The sequence below is a fragment of the Pelobates fuscus genome, chromosome 12 (genome assembly GCF_036172605.1).
Source record: "Pelobates fuscus isolate aPelFus1 chromosome 12, aPelFus1.pri, whole genome shotgun sequence".
In the NCBI taxonomy this organism is placed as follows: Eukaryota; Metazoa; Chordata; class Amphibia; order Anura; family Pelobatidae; genus Pelobates; species Pelobates fuscus.
Window position 1 is genome coordinate 122,289,503 of NC_086328.1, and position 20,630 is coordinate 122,310,132.

Below are 20,630 nucleotides of genomic sequence, written 5' to 3' on the forward strand. Positions count from 1 at the left end.
GTCTCCAGCCTCACAAATGCTGATATCCTTTTCTGGTACTTATTACAACGCATGTTGAAATGGTGCTTCTCAACTGGATGCACATTGCCAGAACATGTCAGTTTAACAGGGGTACACTCCGCGTACACATGCTTTTTATTAGGGGCACACTCATTACGTGGTGTGATTTCAAACTCCCTGTGGTAGAACCCTTGATTAAAATGCTTTGATAATAATAATTAACCTATTATGAGGATACTATAATAAAGGTGTTATGGTATATATTTGGGTGATACTATAATATTCCTATTATGGTAAATGTTTGGTTAATACTATAATACACCTATTATGGTAGCTATTTGGGTGATACTATAATAAACCTATTATGGTAGATATTTGGGTGATACTATAATAGTCCTATTATGGTAGATATCTGGATGATACTATAATAGACCTATTATGGTAGATATCTGGGTGATACTATAATAAACCTATTCTGGTAGATATCTGGGTGATACTATAATAAACCTAGTATGGTAGATATTTGGGTGATAGTATAATAAACCTGACCTGTCATGTCATTGTCCATCTGCACTGTGAAGCGCGGTCCAATGAGTTCTGAAGCATTTGGCTGAATTTGAGCAGATAATATTGCCCGAAACACTTCAGAATTCATCCTGCTGCTTTTGTCAGCAGTCACATCATCAATAAATACAAGAGAACCAGTTCCATTGGCAGCCATACATGCCCACGCCATGACATTACCACTATCATGCTTCACTGATGAGGTGGTATGCTTTGGATCATGAGCAGTTCCTTTCCTTCTCCATACTCTTCTCTTCCCATCACTCTGGTACAAGTTTATCTTGGTCTCATTTGTCCATAGGATGTTGTTTCAGTGAAGGCTTTTTTAGATGTTGTTTGTTTAAAGCTCACCAATGGTTTACATCTTGTGGTGAACCCTCTGTATTCACTCTGGTGAAGTCTTCTCTTGATTGTTGACTTTGACACACATACACCTACCTCCTGGAGAGTGTTCTTGATCTGGCCAACTGTTGTGAAGGGTGTTTTCTTCACCAGGGAAAGAATTCTTCGGTCATCCACCACAGTTGTTTTCCGTGGTCTTCCGGGTCTTTTGGTGTTGCTGAGCTCACCGGTGCGTTCTTTCTTTTTAAGGATGTTCCAAACAGTTGATTTAGCCACACCTAATGTTTTTGCTATCTCTCTGATGGGTTTGTTTTGTTTTTTCAGCCTAATGATGGCTTGCTTCACTGATAGTGACAGCTCTTTGGATCTCATATTGAGAGTTGACAGCAACAGATTCCAAATGCAAATAGCACACTTGAAATGAACTCTGGACCTTTTACATGCTCCTTGTAAATGGGATAATGAGGGAATAACACACACCTGGCCATGGAACAGATGAGCAGCCAATTGTCCCATTACTTTTGGTCCCTTGAAAAGTGGGAGGCACATATACAAACTGTTGTAATTCTTACACGGTTCACCTGATTTGGATGTAAATACCCTCAAATTAAAGCTGAACGTCTGCTGTTAAAGCATATCTTGTTCATTTCATTTCAAATCCATTGTGGTGGTGTATAGAGCCAAAAATATTAGAATTGTTTAGATGTCCCTCCCAATATTTATGGACCTGACTGTATTTGGGTGATAGTATAATAGACCTATTATGGTAGATATTTGGTTGATACTATAATAAACCTATTATGGTAGATATTTGGGTGATAGTATAATAAACCTATTATGGTAGATATTTGGGTGATACTATAATAAACCTATTATGGTAGATATTTGGGTGATACTATAATAGACCTATTATGGTAGATATCTGGGTGATACTATAATAAACCTATTATGGTAGATATTTGGATGATAGTATAATAAACCTATTATGGTAGATACTTGGTTGATAGTATAATAAACCTATTATGGTGGATATTTGGGTGATACTATAATAAACCTATTATGGTAGATATTTGGGTGATACTATAATAGACCTATTATGGTAGATATCTGGGTGATACTATAATAGACCTATTATGGTAGATATCTGGGTGATACTATAATAAACCTATTCTGGTAGATATCTGGGTGATACTATAATAAACCTATTATGGTAGATATTTGGATGATAGTATAATAAACCTATTATGGTAGATACTTGGTTGATAGTATAATAAACCTATTATGATAGATATTTGTTTGATACTATAATAAACATATTATGGTGGATATTTGAGTGATACTATAATAGACCTATAATGGTAGATATTTGGGTGATACTATAATAAACATATGGTAGATATTTGGGTGATACTATAATAAACATATTATGGTGGATATTTGGGTGATACTATAATAAACATATTATGGTGGATATTTGGGTGATACTATAATAAACATATTATGGTAGATATCTGGGTGATACTATAATAAACCTATTATGGTAGATACTTGGTTGATACTATAATAAACATATTATGGTGGATATTTGGGTGATACTATAATAAACCTATTATGGTAGATATTTGGGTGATACTATAATAGACCTATTATGGTAGATATCTGGGTGATACTATAATAAACCTATTATGATAGATATTTGGTTGATACTATAATAAACCTATTATGGTAGATACTTGGTTGATACTATAATAAACCTATTATGGTAGATATCTGGGTGATAGTATAATAAACCTATTATGGTAGATACTTGGTTGATACTATAATAAACCTATTATGGTAGATATCTGGGTGATAGTATAATAGACCTATTATGGTAGATATTTGGTTGATAGTATAATAGACCTATTATGGTAGATATTTGGTTGATAGTATAATAAACCTATTATGGTGGATATTTGAGTGATACTATAATAGACCTATTATGGTAGATATCTGGGTGATAGTATAATAGACCTATTATGGTAGATATTTGGTTGATAGTATAATAGACCTATTATGGTAGATATTTGGTTGATAGTATAATAGACCTATTATGGTGGATATTTGAGTGATACTATAATAGACCTATTATGGTAGATATCTGGGTGATAGTATAATAGACCTATTATGGTAGATATCTGGGTGATAGTATAATAGACCTGTTATGGTAGATATCTGGGTGATAGTATAATAGACCTGTTATGGTAGATATCTGGGTGATAGTATAATAAACCTATTATGGTGGATATTTGAGTGATACTATAATAGACCTATTATGGTAGATATCTGGGTGATAGTATAATAGACCTATTATGGTAGATATCTGGGTGATAGTATAATAGACCTGTTATGGTAGATATCTGGGTGATAGTATAATAGACCTGTTATGGTAGATATCTGGGTGATACTATAATATACCTATTATGGTAGATATCTGGGTGATAGTATAATAGACCTATTATGGTAGATATCTGGGTGATAGTATAATAGACCTGTTATGGTAGATATCTGGGTGATAGTATAATAGACCTATTATGGTAGATATCTGGGTGATAGTATAATAGACCTATTATGGTAGATATCTGGGTGATAGTATAATAGACCTATTATGGTAGATATCTGGGTGATAGTATAATAGACCTGTTATGGTAGATATCTGGGTGATACTATAATAGACCTATTATGGTAGATATCTGGGTGATAGTATAATAGACCTATTATGGTAGATATCTGGGTGATAGTATAATAGACCTATTATGGTAGATATCTGGGTGATAGTATAATAGACCTGTTATGGTAGATATCTGGGTGATAGTATAATAGACCTATTATGGTAGATATCTGGGTGATAGTATAATAGACCTATTATGGTAGATATCTGGGTGATACTATAATAGACCTATTATGGTAGATATCTGGGTGATAGTATAATAGACCTATTATGGTAGATATCTGGGTGATAGTATAATAAACCTACTATGGTAGATATCTGGGTGATAGTATAATAAACCTATTATGGTAGATATCTGGGTGATAGTATAATAGACCTATTATGGTAGATATCTGGGTGATAGTATAATAGACCTATTATGGTAGATATCTGGGTGATAGTATAATAGACCTGTTATGGTAGATACTTGGTTGATACTATAATAGACCTATTATGGTAGATATCTGGGTGATACTATAATAGACCTATTATGGTAGATATCTGGGTGATAGTATAATAAACCTATTATGGTAGATATCTGGGTGATACTATAATAGACCTATTATGGTAGATATCTGGGTGATACTATAATAGACCTATTATGGTAGATATCTGGGTGATAGTATAATAAACCTATTATGGTAGATATCTGGGTGATACTATAATAGACCTATTATGGTAGATATCTGGGTGATACTATAATAGACCTATTATGGTAGATATTTGGTTGATATTCAGGTGATAACGTTAGTAATATGTTCCACACAGTAGTAAAGACATAATATGTTCTCCAGTTCATACATGAGCCCTGTCTTGTATCCATTTCATTCTTTGATTAAATTGTCCAGGTTTTCCAGTCAGTGTATTGTAGATGTTCACAGTCTCATGATTAAATGCATGACCGAGTATTTTTTAGCATTCTTACTTTCCATCCAGAGAAGGTCTAACTCTAACTCTAATATCTAGGACAGTGAATGAATGCTCAGTGTTAAAAAGGATACCCACAATGCACTGCTGTGCTGACTTAACCAAAACCGTTCACTCTTGTTAATAAAAAAGTAGAATGCTTTGCTATTTTTGGCCTTTATTCTCTACTGGGCATGTGTCCAGAATTACATTAGATATGGCAGCTTTAAATAGCATAAATCATTCTTAAATGAGTTTTCTAAGGAAACGCTTTAACATGACACAGGCCAATGGCATTTCATCTGCAGTGTAAAATCTACAGCATGTGACTAACCATATATAGTACATGTTCTCTAAACACACTAACTAGTGCCAATTTATTAGATCAGTTACTTAAAGGGGGGGGAAAGCCCCACTTTTCACGGCTGATCTGCCAGGTTTGTATTGCGCACGGCTGTCTTTTCCTAGCACTATAATTTTTTGTATAATTACATATTTTTTTGTTTACATTTAATTAATTTTGTTAAGTGATTCATTTGCTCTGCACGTGTTTAATAATTTTAGCTCAGACTTTGTGAATGGGACGCAGTGGCAGTGCCATTTTAGTGTATGGTGCATTCCTTAGGTAATCTATAGGTTAACTATTGACAGAGCTAAAGGATTAAGAATAGTGTTGACTTTTTTAATGGATCAATTGCTGCACATTCTATACCGTCTGACCCAGACCATTAGATTGTAAGCCTGCTTGAGCACAGCCCTCATTACGTTCTGTTCCTGTATATCCGCATTATGTTGCAACTTTTCATTAGTCCACCTGTTGTATATATATTGGCGCTTTATAAATAATAACCATGTCTGCTCATCATTGCCATTTGATTAGTGTGTTGATATTAAGATATTACCATATCAGTGTTTTGCATGTTTTTATATTTGACGTGATTGCAAATTGTAATTTATCAATATTACTTGATGATGAATCCTACTATGTCAATCTCAAGAGACTGGTTCTCATACCTGAGCTTGTAGTTCCTCTTTCGTCCTAATAATTAAACCAAAAAGCAGAATGCAACCTGTAGATCCTGCTCTCTGCTGCCCTCTTCCAGTGATAAGTGACCATGCACTTTCATAATTCAGCTGTTCAGTGAACTTTATAACCATATTGATGCATGAAGCACCACTCACAAGTTGGGCAGTACATGTGACGTGCTGCCATTGAAATCCTATTGTATTTGGACGCAGTCATTCAGGGTTGATAGCCATGTTTAATACTGATGTGCTGCTGATGAATTATGTTCAAACATTAATAGATTATTCACTAAAGTGAGAATTCAAGGTGTTGGGAGGAAAATGCAACATTTTCCCGAAATCACAGTTACTGAAAAACATGACACACGTTCCTGATGAGGTTAAAACCGAAACAAAGAACGCACCAACAGAAAAAAAAGCACCAAACAAACTACAACGGACATGAGGAAGCTTCCTACAGGGAAGCTTCTTTGCTCCTCGCGCCCCACCACTTGCCCACTCGATCCTGTCCCATCTCACCTTATCAGATCTCTCTCCACTTGTCTCGTGCCTTCTTTAACACACATCTTCAACTGCTCTCTCTCTTCTGGCATCGTCCCTGCTGACCTTAAACATGCCACTGTAGTACCTATACTAAAAAAAACATCCCTCGATCCGTCCACCCCCTCTAACTACCGTCCCATATCCCTGCTCCCTTTTTCCTCAAAGCTTCTGGAAAGACTTGTCTTTACCCGTGCGTCTCATTTCCTCAATTCCAACTCTCTCCTTGACCCCCTTCAATCTGGCTTCCGCCCTCTCCACTCTACAGAGACTGCGCTTAGCAAAGTTACTAACGACCTAATCGCAGCTAAATCCAAAGGCCACTACTAATCCAAAGGCCACTACTAATTCTTCTTGACATCTCAGCGGCCTTTGACGCCGTTGATCATGCTCTCCTTCTTCAAATTCTTCAATCGCTTGGTCTCTGTGACTCTGTCCTCTCATGGTTTTCCTCTTATCTCTCCAAACGCTCATTCAGTGTCTCTTTTTCTAATGATAACTCCTCCCCTCGTCCTGTTTCGGTTGGAGTCCCCCAAGGCTATGTCCTTGGTCCCCTTCAATTTTCTCTTTATACTGCCTCTCTTGGCAAACATATTACCTCTTTTGGATTCCGCTACCACCTGTACGCTGATGACACCCAGTTATACCTCTCCTCCCCGGGACCTCTTCCCTGCCTTCCTGCAACGTGTCACTGCTTGCCTTTCTTCCATCTCTGACTGGATGTCCTCCCGCTTTCTGAAACTCAATCTCTCTAAAACTGAGCTCCTTGTCTTTCCTCCTCCTAATACTGATCCTCCTCTTTCGCTCTCCCTTCAAGTTTGTGCTACCCACATCAGTCCATCCTTGCAAGCGCGCTGTCTTGGTGTCATACTTGACTCTGGTCTCACCTTTGAGCCTCACATCCAGCATGTTGCCAAATCCTGTAGATTCCATCTTAAAAACATAGCCCGCATCCGCCCCTTTCTTGCACCAGATACTACCAAGGAGCTTGTCCATGCTCTAGTAATTTCCTGCATGGATTATTGTAACCCTCTCCTGATTGGTCTTCCCAAAAGCCGTACTGCACCTCTACAGTCCATAATGAATGCTGCTGCTAGACTGATTCTCCTCTCTAGTCGTTTCTCTCACACCTCACCCCTCTGCCAGTCCTTACATTGGCTTCCTGTGTGCTATAGGAGTTAATTCAAGGTACTAACTCACACATATAAAGCACTGAACAACTCTAGCCCCTCTTATATCTCCTTACGGATCCATAGGTATGTCCCTTCTCGGTCTCTCCGCTCTGCCCGTGACCACCTCCTGTCCGTTGTCCGCACCCGTACGGCCAACTCATGCTTACAGGACTTCTCGCGGGCGGCTCCCTTCTTATGGAATAGCCTGTCTACCGCCATCAGACTCTCCCCTAGTCTTGCATCTTTTAAGAAGTGCCTTAAAACCCATCTCTTTAGGAAAGTTTGTGGCCTCCAAGACTAACCCCTACCTTCACATACCTGTCTCTTGCCCTCGTCTAAAGGGCAGCCCACCTTATTTGACTGCAAATTCCTGTCCTAATGTGTTTTACACCCCACCTCCTATAGAATGTAAGCTCAATTGAGCAGGGTCCTCTTCAACCTATTGTTCCCGTAAGTTTATTTGTAATTGTCCTATTTATAGTTAAATCCCCTCTCATAATATTGTAAAGCGCTAGGAATCTGTTGGCGCTATATAAATGGCAATAATAATAATAATAATAATAACATGAACTGTGAAAAGGAGAAAAGACTTCTAAAAACAGTGAAATTCATTTCTGCCATGAACTACGTAATCAGTAAACGAAAAACGACTTCTTCACAGACAGAAATACGACTCCAAATAGACATGGTGGTATACCATTAGAAAGACCAAGTAAGGAATCAGATTTGGACCGGGGGTTCTTCCAGAATTATCTTGTTTGCCACCACAACCACCCTTGTGCCGCTGGAGTTACTTTTTATATTGGTCTGCTGCATAGCATTTGATGCAGCATTGAAATGCACACAGAGGCAGACATCCACACACACAGATGCTGACATCCACACACAGAGACAGGCAGACAGCCACACACACAGGCAGACAGTCACACACTCACACACAGGCAGACAGTCACACACTCACACACAGGCAGACAGTCACACACTCACACACAGGCAGACAGTCACACACACACACACACACACACACAGGCAGACAGTCACACACACACAGGCAGACAGTCAAGCACTCGCAGACAGTCACACACACACACACACACACACAGGCAGACAGTCTCTCTCTCACACACACACACTGACCTGCTTCTTACCATAACATCCCTTGGAGCTCCTGGAGACTGGTTGTTAGGGAAGCAGGGACTCCTTCTTGCTTCCCATGCTGCATATGGATGACATTGATAGGCTGCTCTGTTAATCCTCTCATTGCCATTTAAATATGGCTGAAATTTAAGTTCTTAACATGAACATTCTACTTCTCCATTAGCCCATGCCGCACAGTGAGCCCTGCCCACGCTGCGTGATAAGCTCCGCCCCCGCTGCAATATTGTTTTTTTTTTCATTTTTTTTTTTTTTTTATAATCCTGGCCGGCCATGTGCGAGCTGTGTCGGCCGCCTGCTCCCAGCTCGCACATGGCCGACCAGGATTACAGGAGCCTGATTAGTGATGATTAGGGCTGTCAGCCCAGCTCCGGGTGCCGCGGCCCACCGGGAAATTTCCCGGTATCCCGGTGGGCCAGTCCGGCCCTGGCTGAATGTGACAGATCTGTACTTTGCTGACTTTCTAAAGGAACTCTTCGAGCACCATAACCACTACAGCATGATGAAGTGGTTATGATGTCAGAAGTGGCCTGGTGCCCCGCCATATTTAATGGTTTTTAATCCATTCACCATAGACAATTAAATCTTTTTAAACCAAAGGAATACAGCTGTAATACATTGCTAAGACATATTGGTTTTATAACTGCCACATACGGGAAAATAATAGAAGTATTATGAGTAGTTGTGCTGCTACTAATAAAAAACACATTATATGATGAAGAATGTCTGCCCAGACATCTATTAATTAATACTGCTATAACTTGCCTGTAACCCCCCCTCTCCCCCCCCCCCCTCGCCCCACCAAAGCATTGCAGGGCTTATCTCATTGGCTGAGAGTGATCAGCTGATGCTCTATCTATACCAACAGCAAAGCTACAGTGGCAGCATCGGGCAGTACTTCATTAAGAGTATGTGTCTTTGGTGCTTAGACTGTCTCTTTAAAATTAAAATATCACAGCTTGAATAAATGGAGAATTTGTCTCAAGTCAACATAACTATCTATGGATTTATACAGAACTGCCAAAAAATTGTCACAAATATCCAGCATTACGCTTTATTTAGAAAAGATTTGTGTTAAAAATGTACTTTACCACCGCTTCCAATAGCAGCAATTTGTGTGAGGTTTTACTGTTACTTGTAAAAAAAATAGTTTTCTCAATATTATTTCCTCCTTCAATTTAGCAATTATCATTAAAACTGAAGCACACACACACTTTGTGTATTGATATGGATGGCATTGATAGGCTGCTCTGTTAATCCTCTCATTGCCATTTAAATATGGCTGAAATTTAAGTTCTTAATATGAACATTCTACTTCTCCATTAGCCGTTAGCTACAGGTATTCTGAGTCAAACCACGCAAACTGTTTAACTCAGAACCGGAGGACAGCGACTGCAGCCTAAATAGAAACATAACCACTAAATCGATAGCTAGTTATGGTGATCATACTGCAATTTAAATGTTGTCCGTTTCCTATTACAGACATGCCTGCAGAATCACACTGACTCTATCCTCCCTGCTCTTATCATGGCATACCCATAATGGGAGACAATGGTGTCAACTGCTGCCAGGGTGTGTAACTCCCACTAATCTCAGGACGGCCAGGGCATGTATGTCGCAGAGCTGTGCTGACGTCACTTATACCATGCAACATGTTCTACCTGTCCATCTAATCAACAAGAATGGGAGTAAAACAATAAAAGGTTTACTGCTTTTGACATAAAAACCTCCATTATTATTATTATTGACATTAATATAGCGCCAACATATTCAGCAGTACTTTACAATATTGTAAAGGGGGATTTAACAACAAATGAGAAAAACTATTACAAATTTGGACAGGATGATAAGTTGTTCTGGACCCTGCTCGAAGGAGCTTACAATCTAGATTGTGTAGTAAAACCCCGGATTGCTCTTAGTGTAAGGATTCATTTCATAGGCAATGAATGATTTGATAACCACACAAGTTGTGGAAATATATAGAAAATAATCTAGCTTAGTTCCAGCTTTTCAGTCAGTATATCCTCTATCAGTTTCAATTTGCTGCTTCGGAGGGCTTCGCACAAAACAGAAACAGTTGCCGCCTCCCCCTTCATTCTCCGCCAATCCTTGAAACACTGCATCTGCTGCTCATACATACTGTAAGGATGTGCAGCCACAGCACGTTCCAAAATAACGTCCGTAACTCCAAGTCTGCGCATAAGCATCTTCCAGTTACTACCGAGATTTTCACATATGATGTCAAATGCTTGATCAAGCTGACCTAGAGAAAAAATGCACAATTATATAGAATTTTCATTAGCCAGCATGGAACTTCGCTCTAACGCTGCCAGAGGTAGAGTTACAGGTTCGGAGCCTAAGGGGTTAGTCTCTCTATGGGGGGTGCTGGTAAAGGTGAGCTTTACTTACCTAAACCTGTCCGTCATAGGTGCCTCCATCTTCTTCCGGGGGTTCTCTTCAGCTCCAAATTTCATAGAGATTCAATCTTTATGAAATACTCAATTTTTGGGAAGGGTGGGGGAGAAAGTGACAGTGCTGCTTTAAATGAGCACTTATCAGGATTTTATGAAATAATCTGTGGTATTTTACAGCATGCTTCCATCCAGTGAGGCAATGTAATATTTCAGGTGATAATCACATTATATAATTTGCTAGTCCAGTTTGGACGGTGAGGTTTAATTTAGAAGCAGTGTTTGGCTTGCCTCTGCGGTTTTGACTCAAAAGTTACTTTACCTCTGCCTGCTGACTCTGTATGTGGGCTAGGAGTTGAAACATCACATAAATGGCTTTCTGGAGGCCCCCAAAGACATGTGATTGCTGGAGCGATTCCATACCTATCACTGACAGCCACTGCAAGGACCAGTTTTGTTTTTAATCAAACCCTCAGAAGCACATACCTGCTGGACCAACAGTCACTGACATATTACTTGGGTGTCTCAGCTTGGGATGAACAGCCTTGGTAACTAAGGAGTTAAATGTTCTTTATGTCTACATTATGAAACTAAAGATACTGTCCCATATCTACCTACACAGTTTACGTATAGACACACACACTACTAATATACACATACCGTACATAATCAGAAATCATTACTTACTTCTTTCCTGTCTCTCAGGCTGTGTGGAAAAGCCCAGATGGTGTATTTGGTAATCGTCCACTATGTTTACAAGATCATCTCTCTTGATTAATTTCAGTAATTTTATGAGAGTATCTAAATTTTCATTCGAGATTTCGTTCAGTTCCATAAGGCACGTGAAAAGATCTGTGGCACTGTTTATAGATTCTAGCCGTTTCTTAAAGATCTTCTCCCGGCAAAGAAACTTTAAATCTTTAAGCTCCTTGTCATCAAGTTTTGTTGATATCCCCAGCAGCATTATTGACAGATCGTCCATTTTTCAGTGTGTTTTCTGATATAATTTCAATGCAAGCACGTATACTGTCGATTCACCTAGGATGTAAAATACGAGGGAATAACTGCTCAGGCCTTTAATGCTTACTTTCATTTTGTCGTTCAGTTTTCTGTTTGTTTTTGTTTAAACTGAAATGTTGTTTCAATGTAGATTTCTGAAGAGAGAAACAATTGTCTGACTGTTACGATTAAATAGTAAGTCAGTTAAACTCTTACCTTTTCTTCTGGTTACTTGTTTCGTTGATTATAAAGTAGATGTAAAATTGTAGTCTGTCTTTAAACCAGGAAGTAAGTTATTGAGCCTGTCCTCTGAGCATGTCAGCCCATGCTTCCCCTCCCATCTCCAGTTCTAAAATTAACTATTTGTTACACTGTAGCCAGTTAGTTCCAAAACAGGCTGTCATGTACTTCATACTGTCATGTACTCATGTACTAAAGGATATAGGCTATAGAATTTCCCTTTAATTAGTCCAAAATGTGTAATAATAATTGGACTGTTGTGGGTGCGGACGAATTTGTGGAAACTACGGTCATAGGCGATACAAAAGACAAACATGATCTTTGTTTTATAGTCATGAAATATTAACCCCTTAAGGACCAAACTTCTGGAATAAAAGGGAATCATGACATGTCACACATATCATGTGTCCTTAAGGGGTTAAATAGTTTTACACTATTACAAACAGATGGTTCGTGTCCAAAGTAGATTAAAAAATAAACAAACAGTGCAATTTTGGAGATACTATGGAGAGCGTTCAGAGGAAGGCTACTAAACTGGTTCATGGATTGCAGGATAAAACTTACCAGGAAAGGTTAAAGGATCTTAACATGTATAGCTTGGAGGAAAGACGAGACAGGGGGATATGATAGAAACATTTAAATACATAAAGGGAATCAACACAGTAAAGGAGGACTTTCCTTTATACCTTCTACTTTTTATGGTTTTATATTTGTTTGTTTATATTAAAGTATACTTTTATTAGTTACTTTTTATACTCATTCTTTTTTTGCTTCCTGGATCCTGCATATCCTTGGTGGGGATTATACCACCTAAGCTGTTTATACTAGAGCAAGTTTTATTCTCTAGCAATTGTAAGTACAATACCATTTATTATTTATCTTACCATTAGTACTTACTTCACCATTGGCTGCTGTTTCCTTTTTATATATACCACGCACACTGCACTTTGGAAACATTCGTGTCAACTACAACAACATATCCTGAGACGGGGATCGTACTGTCCAAGTGCATCACAGCTGAGCTCTGTTATAGCTCATATAAATGTGAGTGGACTGTATATAGTTATAGTCACCACTTCAAGATATAAGTTTACTGTATTGCACTATTATTTTTATCTTATTTTCTTATTCCGAGGTTCTGACCTATTGGAAATACTCGAGAATATATGTATGTATATTTTGCATATATAAATTACTAGGCGCGGTATACGCTCTTTTCTGTTCTTGTTATCTATTCACAAGGTTTTGGGAATCCTTGTTTTGTATACTGCTGCCTGTTCACAATTCACTATAGTGAGCGCCTATTACCCCTCTCTCTTTTTTGACAGTAAAGGAGGAGACTATATTTAAAAGAAGAAAAACTACGACAACAAGAGGACATAGTCTTAAATTAGAGGGACAAAGGTTTAAAAATAATATCAGGAAGTATTACTTTACTGAGAGGGTAGTGGATGCATGGAATAGCCTTCCAGCTGAAGTGGTAGAGGTTAACACAGTGAGGGACTAATGAAAATATTTAGAAAATTGGGCAGGCAAGATGGGTCGAACGGTTCTTATCTGCCGTCACATTCTATGTTTCTATGTTTTCGGTTTCCCCACTCATGTCCATTTGAATTGTCATTCTTAAATGGATACCTTCCTGGATTTTTAATATGATTCCTTATCCCTATTTTAACAAATATGTATTTGTAACTTATTTATCCTGCAAATGGGTGCCTCAATCTTCACTTCCTGTTGGTTATTACACACATAGAAAAATCACATGGAGAAGATGAGAAATAAAGACAATGTTTCTATCGCTCCTCTTTCCTTGCAATGTTTGCCCTGGGTTTGCCTTATCCAGACTGATTTGAAGTAATTTGCCATATCTTGGGTACAAATTTACAAGAAAAAGGAGCATCCTGTAGAATTGGTCACTTCAAGTAATAGAGGATTGTCTGTGTATTATTCAATGATCTTGCCTAAGCCTCACAGTAAAGAAACAGATTGGACAGCAAATACTAATGTCAATCATTGAATATGGGGATGTTGTGAATGCGCCGCAAAGCCACTTTCATAAACTTACTACATTGTATAACTCGTTCTGCCGCTTTGTGCCTCAATGTAATTACATGGCCCACCATTGTGACATATTAAAAGAGAGAAACTGGCTATCGCTGGAATCCAGACGCACCCTTCATCTTTCCAGCCTTGTGTTTAAGAGCTTTTCTGGGAAGCTCCCACCCTGCCTGAGCAGAATGCTCTCCCCAGCTGTTCCCACCTCCTATAACCTCTGATCCAGCACTTTATCTAGTCTACCTCAATACAAAAAGAAAGCAGCTCAATCCTCATTTTCCTACAGAGCACCGCAATTATGGAACGACCTCCCGCACACTTTCAAATCTACCCCCAGCCTAAAATCCTTTAAGCGATCCCTCTCTACATATCTCAAAACAGAATGCACCTGTAGTCATGGTTGATTATATTTCTTACCTGTTCTGTGTTAAATTTATATATGTTGTGGGGGGCGTGGCCTGACTGATGGTGTGAGCGGACGCTTGTTGCTTCAGCTCCCGACCGACCTTATCTAATTACGCCGCCAAACAACCCGAAAAATAATATGGGTAACAAAAAAAAGCAGGCTCCGAACCAAGAGACTCCGGGTCCGCCCTCCAGCAAGAAATCCGGAGATTTGGACCGCTATTTTAAAGAAAAAGTGAGGGCTCTATCGGAGGAAGAAATGGAGGAGACGCCATCTTCCCCACGTGGCTCTATACCACACAGCCCAGCGAGCACGGACATTCCGCCCGCAATCGGCTACTCGTTGCTGCAAGAGATGATACAGAAATTCCCCTCCAAAGACGAAATGGCATCTATGCTGGCGAAATTGGAGGCATCTATGCAGGACAAACTCTCTGCCATCACCACAGAGGTACGTCAAATAGGCCTCAGAGTGGGAGACTTGGAGGGGGATAGAGACAATATACAGTTACAACTGCACAATATTGAGCAGAGACAAAATGCTCAGGAACTCAAAATAACACAAATTCTGCGCCAGAATGAGGACCTCGACAATCGAGGCAGGCGTAATAATTTAAGAATCAGGGGCATTCCTGAGCCCCAAGGGGACACGGAAAATATTCAAGTTATACTGCAAAAGCTATTTAATGATATCCTGAACCGCCCCACTGACACTCATATTGAACTGGACAGGGCACACAGGGCAGTGAGACCTAGGGGACTGCCGCAAGACATGCCACGAGACATCATCTGCAGGGTACATTATTATGCACTAAAAGAAGATATACTGCGCCTAGCCCGCAACTCCCCAACATTGGCGGCTGCCTCACCCCACATTCAAATTCTGCCAGATCTGGCTTGGCAAACGCTACAGGGTAGGAGGGCGCTCCGCCCAATTACCCAGGCCCTGCAGGCGAAGGAGATTAGGTATCGGTGGGGATACCCCTTTTCCCTAATGGCAACATATCAGGGGCGGCAGGGTACCATCTCTACCATTCATGATGTACCTGAATTCCTCAAGATGTTTGACCTCCCTCAGATGGAAATAGCAGACTGGTACAATACATGGCACCAGGGAACCACACAAACCCAAGCGCAAAGGTCCAGATGGAGGGGACAAGCCGAGAAGAGGGGAACACCAGGAAAACGGCTCCCATTTACACCGACCACGAGACCCCGATTTACTTCTCAGTACACCTGAACATTCACCACGAACTAGCAGCCACTTGGTCACCATTTAAATCCTTCAGGGGGATACAATACATTATTTGCCAGTCCTTTCCTTCGAACTATGGACACTATAACCCAGGGAAGTAGACTGAATGGCTCATCAATGACCTGTAGACGTGGAAGATGCATGTAATGTATATAATTTGTCTAATAGATGTGGGCGCTAACATGCTAACATACATATCTCACCACTAGGTGGATAGCCTACACAACTTTATATGACCGTCAAAACCTGTATTACAAAAAAAAAAACAAAAAAAAAAAAAAAAACAACAACATTTATTTAGGTATATCTATAGAAGTGTATCAGTAGAAGAAGAGGTTAGAGAGATATCAGGGGATATTTCTAGTAAATAGAATTCATGGATATGACCTGCATTAATGTCTACCCATTGTAGGTCTGTGACTCCTAGCATTGTTTAACGATTTATTAAGGACTGGATACATACTGTGCATGCATAAATCCTTTTAATTGTGTGACAGGGAGGTCGACTCAGGAGTCTGGAGCTGGACAAGGTTTGGGTCTACCCTTTATTTTTAGCCCGATAGTTTACGAACTTCATTGATAAGTTTACTAGCGCTTGGCGGCGCAACAATTGTTATAGATCAATTTAGTAAGGTTGGAGGGAGCTCCGACAACCCATTAACACCACTAATAATCTAATATAAAGAACTACAATTTCGAAATCAGTTGCATAATATTATCTCAAATACCCCAGACGTAACCCACTGCGGTTACGAGCGGTGCACTAACTACATCTCATTCACCATTTGCAAGTAATCCCGTTTCAGCAAGTGAAGCTGACGGTGTGGGTCATAGAGCACTGACTCCTTGTACGCTGGTACAAGAACCAGCTAAGGCTAGTAGATCCTAGGCCTAGGATCTACAGCAGAGTGTAAATAAGTTTTGGTTATTAACTTGTTGAATTGTTTTTACTTTCATATTTGTCTTGTTTTGTCCCCTTTTATTTCCCCCCTCACACTTGATCAAGACATCACGATAGAGGAGCGTCTGTGCAATAAATAGACTTGGTAGCCCACTTACCCACAAGCTACACTACTTTGGTAAAACTAAGTGTGAAATGGAGGAGCCACTTAAAAAACCCCCAAAGGTAACAGACACACTAAATATACTCTCTTACAATGTCAAAGGTCTTAATTCACCTATCAAAAGAAATATGGCACTCAGGGAATTTCATAGACTTCAAGCGGATGTGGTATTTGTACAGGAGACACACTTTAGGGATCCCAGAGCTCCGACATTACATAATAGACATTTCCCCATAGCTTATTATAATAACTTCACCAATAGTAAAACGCGGGGAGTAGCAATCTTGATTGGAGCCCAAATCCCATTTATGTATACTTCACATCATACTGATAGATCGGGTCGCTATGTCATCCTTCTGGGCACTATATACAATCAACCTATCACCCTAGTAAACATCTACCTGCCGAACACTAAACAATGCCATACCTTACGCAGAATTCTAGCCAAAGTCCAACGACTCGCGACAGGGATAACAATCATAGGGGGCGACTTCAACATATCCATAGATGGGCAAAAAGACAGCACGGCCCCTCATTCAGACCATTTAAAATCAACACGATCACAGATGAGGAGCCTCATGCATAGTCACCAATTAGTGGACTGTTGGAGAGCGCTGAATCCTACCACAAAGGACTATTCCTTCTACTCTAGACCAGCAAACACATATACACGAATTGACATGTTTTTAACCCCTCAGAAGGACCTCTCTCTGATAACCTCAGCATCTATTGACAACATCACTTGGTCAGACCATGCCCCAATACGGATAACAGTTAGGATCCCCACCATGGCACAAGGGAGAGGACAATGGACACTGAACACGTCTATACTACACAACGATAGGGCAAAACAGGCAATAGCTGACTCTATATCGCAGTACTTTCGAGACAACAATACCCCAGATACTACACCCTTCCTTCAATGGGAGGCTCATAAATGTGTAGTTAGAGGGGACTTAATCAAATGGGGTTCCTTCCTTAAAAAAGAACGCATCAAGAAACAATCAGAACTATTAAGGGACATAGCGAAACTAGAAGAAACACATAAAACTAACATGACGGAGACAATACACCGCACACTAATGTCCCTACGGTCAGACCTAACAATATTGTTACAACACAAGGCTAAAAAGGCGTTGCAATGGAACAAACAAATTTTCTTTGCCCAGGGGAATAGATGCGGAAAACTGTTAGCTAATGCAATTAAGCAAAAAAGAGAAAAAACATACATCCCACAAATTAAAAATAATGTCAATAAAATAGAACAAACTAATGAAGGAATAGCGAAAACCTTTACAGAATTTTACGATTCTCTTTATAATATCACTAAAAACTCTATTGAGAAGGAAAAGATTATGGCATACCTAGCAGACAAGTTTGATAAAATACTCCCCCAGGCAGTATCAAAATCTTTGGACGAACCCTTCTCGTTCATGGAACTCACGAACGCCATAAAATCCACACCATCGGGCAAAAGTCCAGGCCCAGATGGATACTCGGCATCCTATTACAAAGTATATCAGAAAGAATTGGGCCATCACTTGCTAAAAGCCATCAACTCCCTTAACAATGCAAACCCGATCCCGAAATCGAGCCTAGCAGCTAACATTACCCTGCTCCATAAACCAGGGAAAAACCCAGATTTATGTGGTAGTTATAGGCCGATATCGTTAATAAATGTGGATATCAAAATCTTCACTAAAATGCTGGCGCTACGATTAAAACCTCTCCTCCCCTCCTTAATCCATCCAGACCAGGCGGGATTTGTGCCCTCACGAGAAGCGAAGGACAATACCACTAAAATAATAAATCTAGTCCACAGCGCACACGGGCTGGCCCACCCTACGATAATGTTAGCTATTGATGCCGAAAAGGCGTTCGACAGGGTGGATTGGTCCTTCCTCCTGTCGACGCTAGAAACATTGGGATTTGGCAATCGATGGATGCAGTGGATACAGGCGATCTATTCGATCCCATCAGCTAGACTTAAAATTAACGGAACTTTATCTGAACCATTCCAAATAACGAATGGGACGAGGCAGGGATGCCCCTTATCGCCACTCCTTTTTATCATAGGATTAGAACCTCTCCTGCAGGCGACCAGAGCCCAAACACAAATTGAAGGGATACGGGTAGGCAAATCACAATATAAAGTCTCAGCTTTTGCTGATGACTTACTTTTCACCCTGGCCAAACCTAAAACTTCTCTTCCGGCCCTAATGGAAGTAATGTCTGACTATAGCGCTTTCTCGAATTTCAAAATCACTGCAGACAAATGTGAAATTTTAAACATTACAGTGTCCGAGAGGGAAGAAACACTCCTGAAGGCGAAATACCCCTTTCAATGGGCGAAAAAATCCATTAAATATCTGGGTATCAACATAACTCCACACTCTAAATCGCTATACGGGGCCAACTTTCCACACCTCTTAGACGCCATTAAATCTGACCTAGACAGCTGGAATAAACCACACTTTAGGTGGTTCGGCAGGGTAAACATATTAAAAATGAACACACTCCCGAGACTACTCTATCTTCTGAACACACTCCCTATCTTCATCCCACGTCAGTTCTTCAAGAAAATCCAGGCTCTATTCACGCAATTCATTTGGGCAGGGAGGCGACCTAGATTACGATATAATATCCTCACCAGGCCTAAAGACAAAGGAGGAGTAGGTCTTCCAGATATCTGGCTTTATTACCAAGCCATACATATGGGACGAGTACTTGATTGGTCACACCAATCCCCATCCAAACTATGGATTCCCTTAGAACAGGCACAGATAGGAGAATCGCTCAAGAAGATACCATGGCTTCTGACTGCCCCCAATAACTGGAAGATTCCGCACCATCCGACAATATCTCCCACCATCAAAATATGGGAGAAACTTCTCCTAGGCACAGATATAGCGCCAACACCCTCACCACACTACCCAATAACATATAATCCGAATTTCACAGCTGGGTACAGTGGTTTCATACTGAAACCCCGCAATAGCGTGGACCTGGCAGGTCATGTCACACTAGAGGAGGTTATAACAGATGGAGGACTGGTCCCTCTGTCGGATATGACGATGGGAAAGTTCCCGACTCTCATGCACAATTTCCAATACGAACAACTAAGACACTTCTTAAAATCTCAGACCCTACTAAATTGGACCCCTAGGGGTAGGACAAAATTTGAACAATTGTGCTGCCAAGACAAAATTCCACCTAAACCAACTTCCACATGTTACAAATTGCTACAAGACCAAGTACACACTAGGCTACCTTATTTCACCAAAACTTGGAACGACCATTTACAACATGAGCTTGGGGAAGGGGAGTGGAACGCCATCTTTAAAACTATTTTCCATGCACATTCTAGTGTCCCACTACAGGAGATAAACTACAAATTTATTACAAAATGGTACACTACTCCGGTAGACATAAATAGGTACGATCCAACTAAGTCCGCAGAATGCTGGAGATGTAAACTCGAAAGAGGCTCATTTCACCATTTATGGTGGTCATGCTCTTTAATCACAGGATTTTGGAGAGAGGTTTGGACCACAGTACACCTAGTAACTGATCACAACATATCCCTTGACATAGAGGCGCTTCTCCTGCTCCATATAGACACACCTCATGGCAAATTTAGATACTCCCTTACTTATTTCATGCTGACTGCAGCTAAATATGCTATAGTGACTAACTGGAGAACAACCAAGACCCCCTCAAAGAAAGATTGGTACTGTAAAATTGAAC

At 40.0% G+C, this 20,630-nt stretch overlaps 1 protein-coding gene across 1 annotated transcript; it reads right to left on the reverse strand.

The window, feature by feature from the left end:
* Positions 1-9,673: 9,673 nt before the first annotated feature.
* Positions 9,674-12,173, reverse strand: FADD (Fas associated via death domain). The gene is made up of 3 exons (XM_063438756.1): positions 12,081-12,173; positions 11,553-11,903; positions 9,674-10,717 (listed from the first exon to the last, which is right to left on the reverse strand). Exons 2-3 carry the CDS (start codon positions 11,845-11,847, stop codon positions 10,446-10,448), a joined length of 567 nt encoding a protein of 188 aa, XP_063294826.1. The 5' UTR covers positions 11,848-11,903; positions 12,081-12,173; the 3' UTR covers positions 9,674-10,445.
* Between the last annotated feature and the right edge of the window lie 8,457 nt (positions 12,174-20,630).

Excerpts from the sequence above, each read along its gene's own strand:
- FADD (XM_063438756.1), bottom strand. The coding sequence starts at position 11,847 with ATGGACGATCTGTCAATAATGCTGCTGGGGATATCAACAAAACTTGAT. Across the intron at positions 10,718-11,552 it reads GCCTGAGAGACAGGAAAGAA|GTCAGCTTGATCAAGCATTT; the intron begins GTAAGTAATGAT and ends TTTTTTCTCTAG.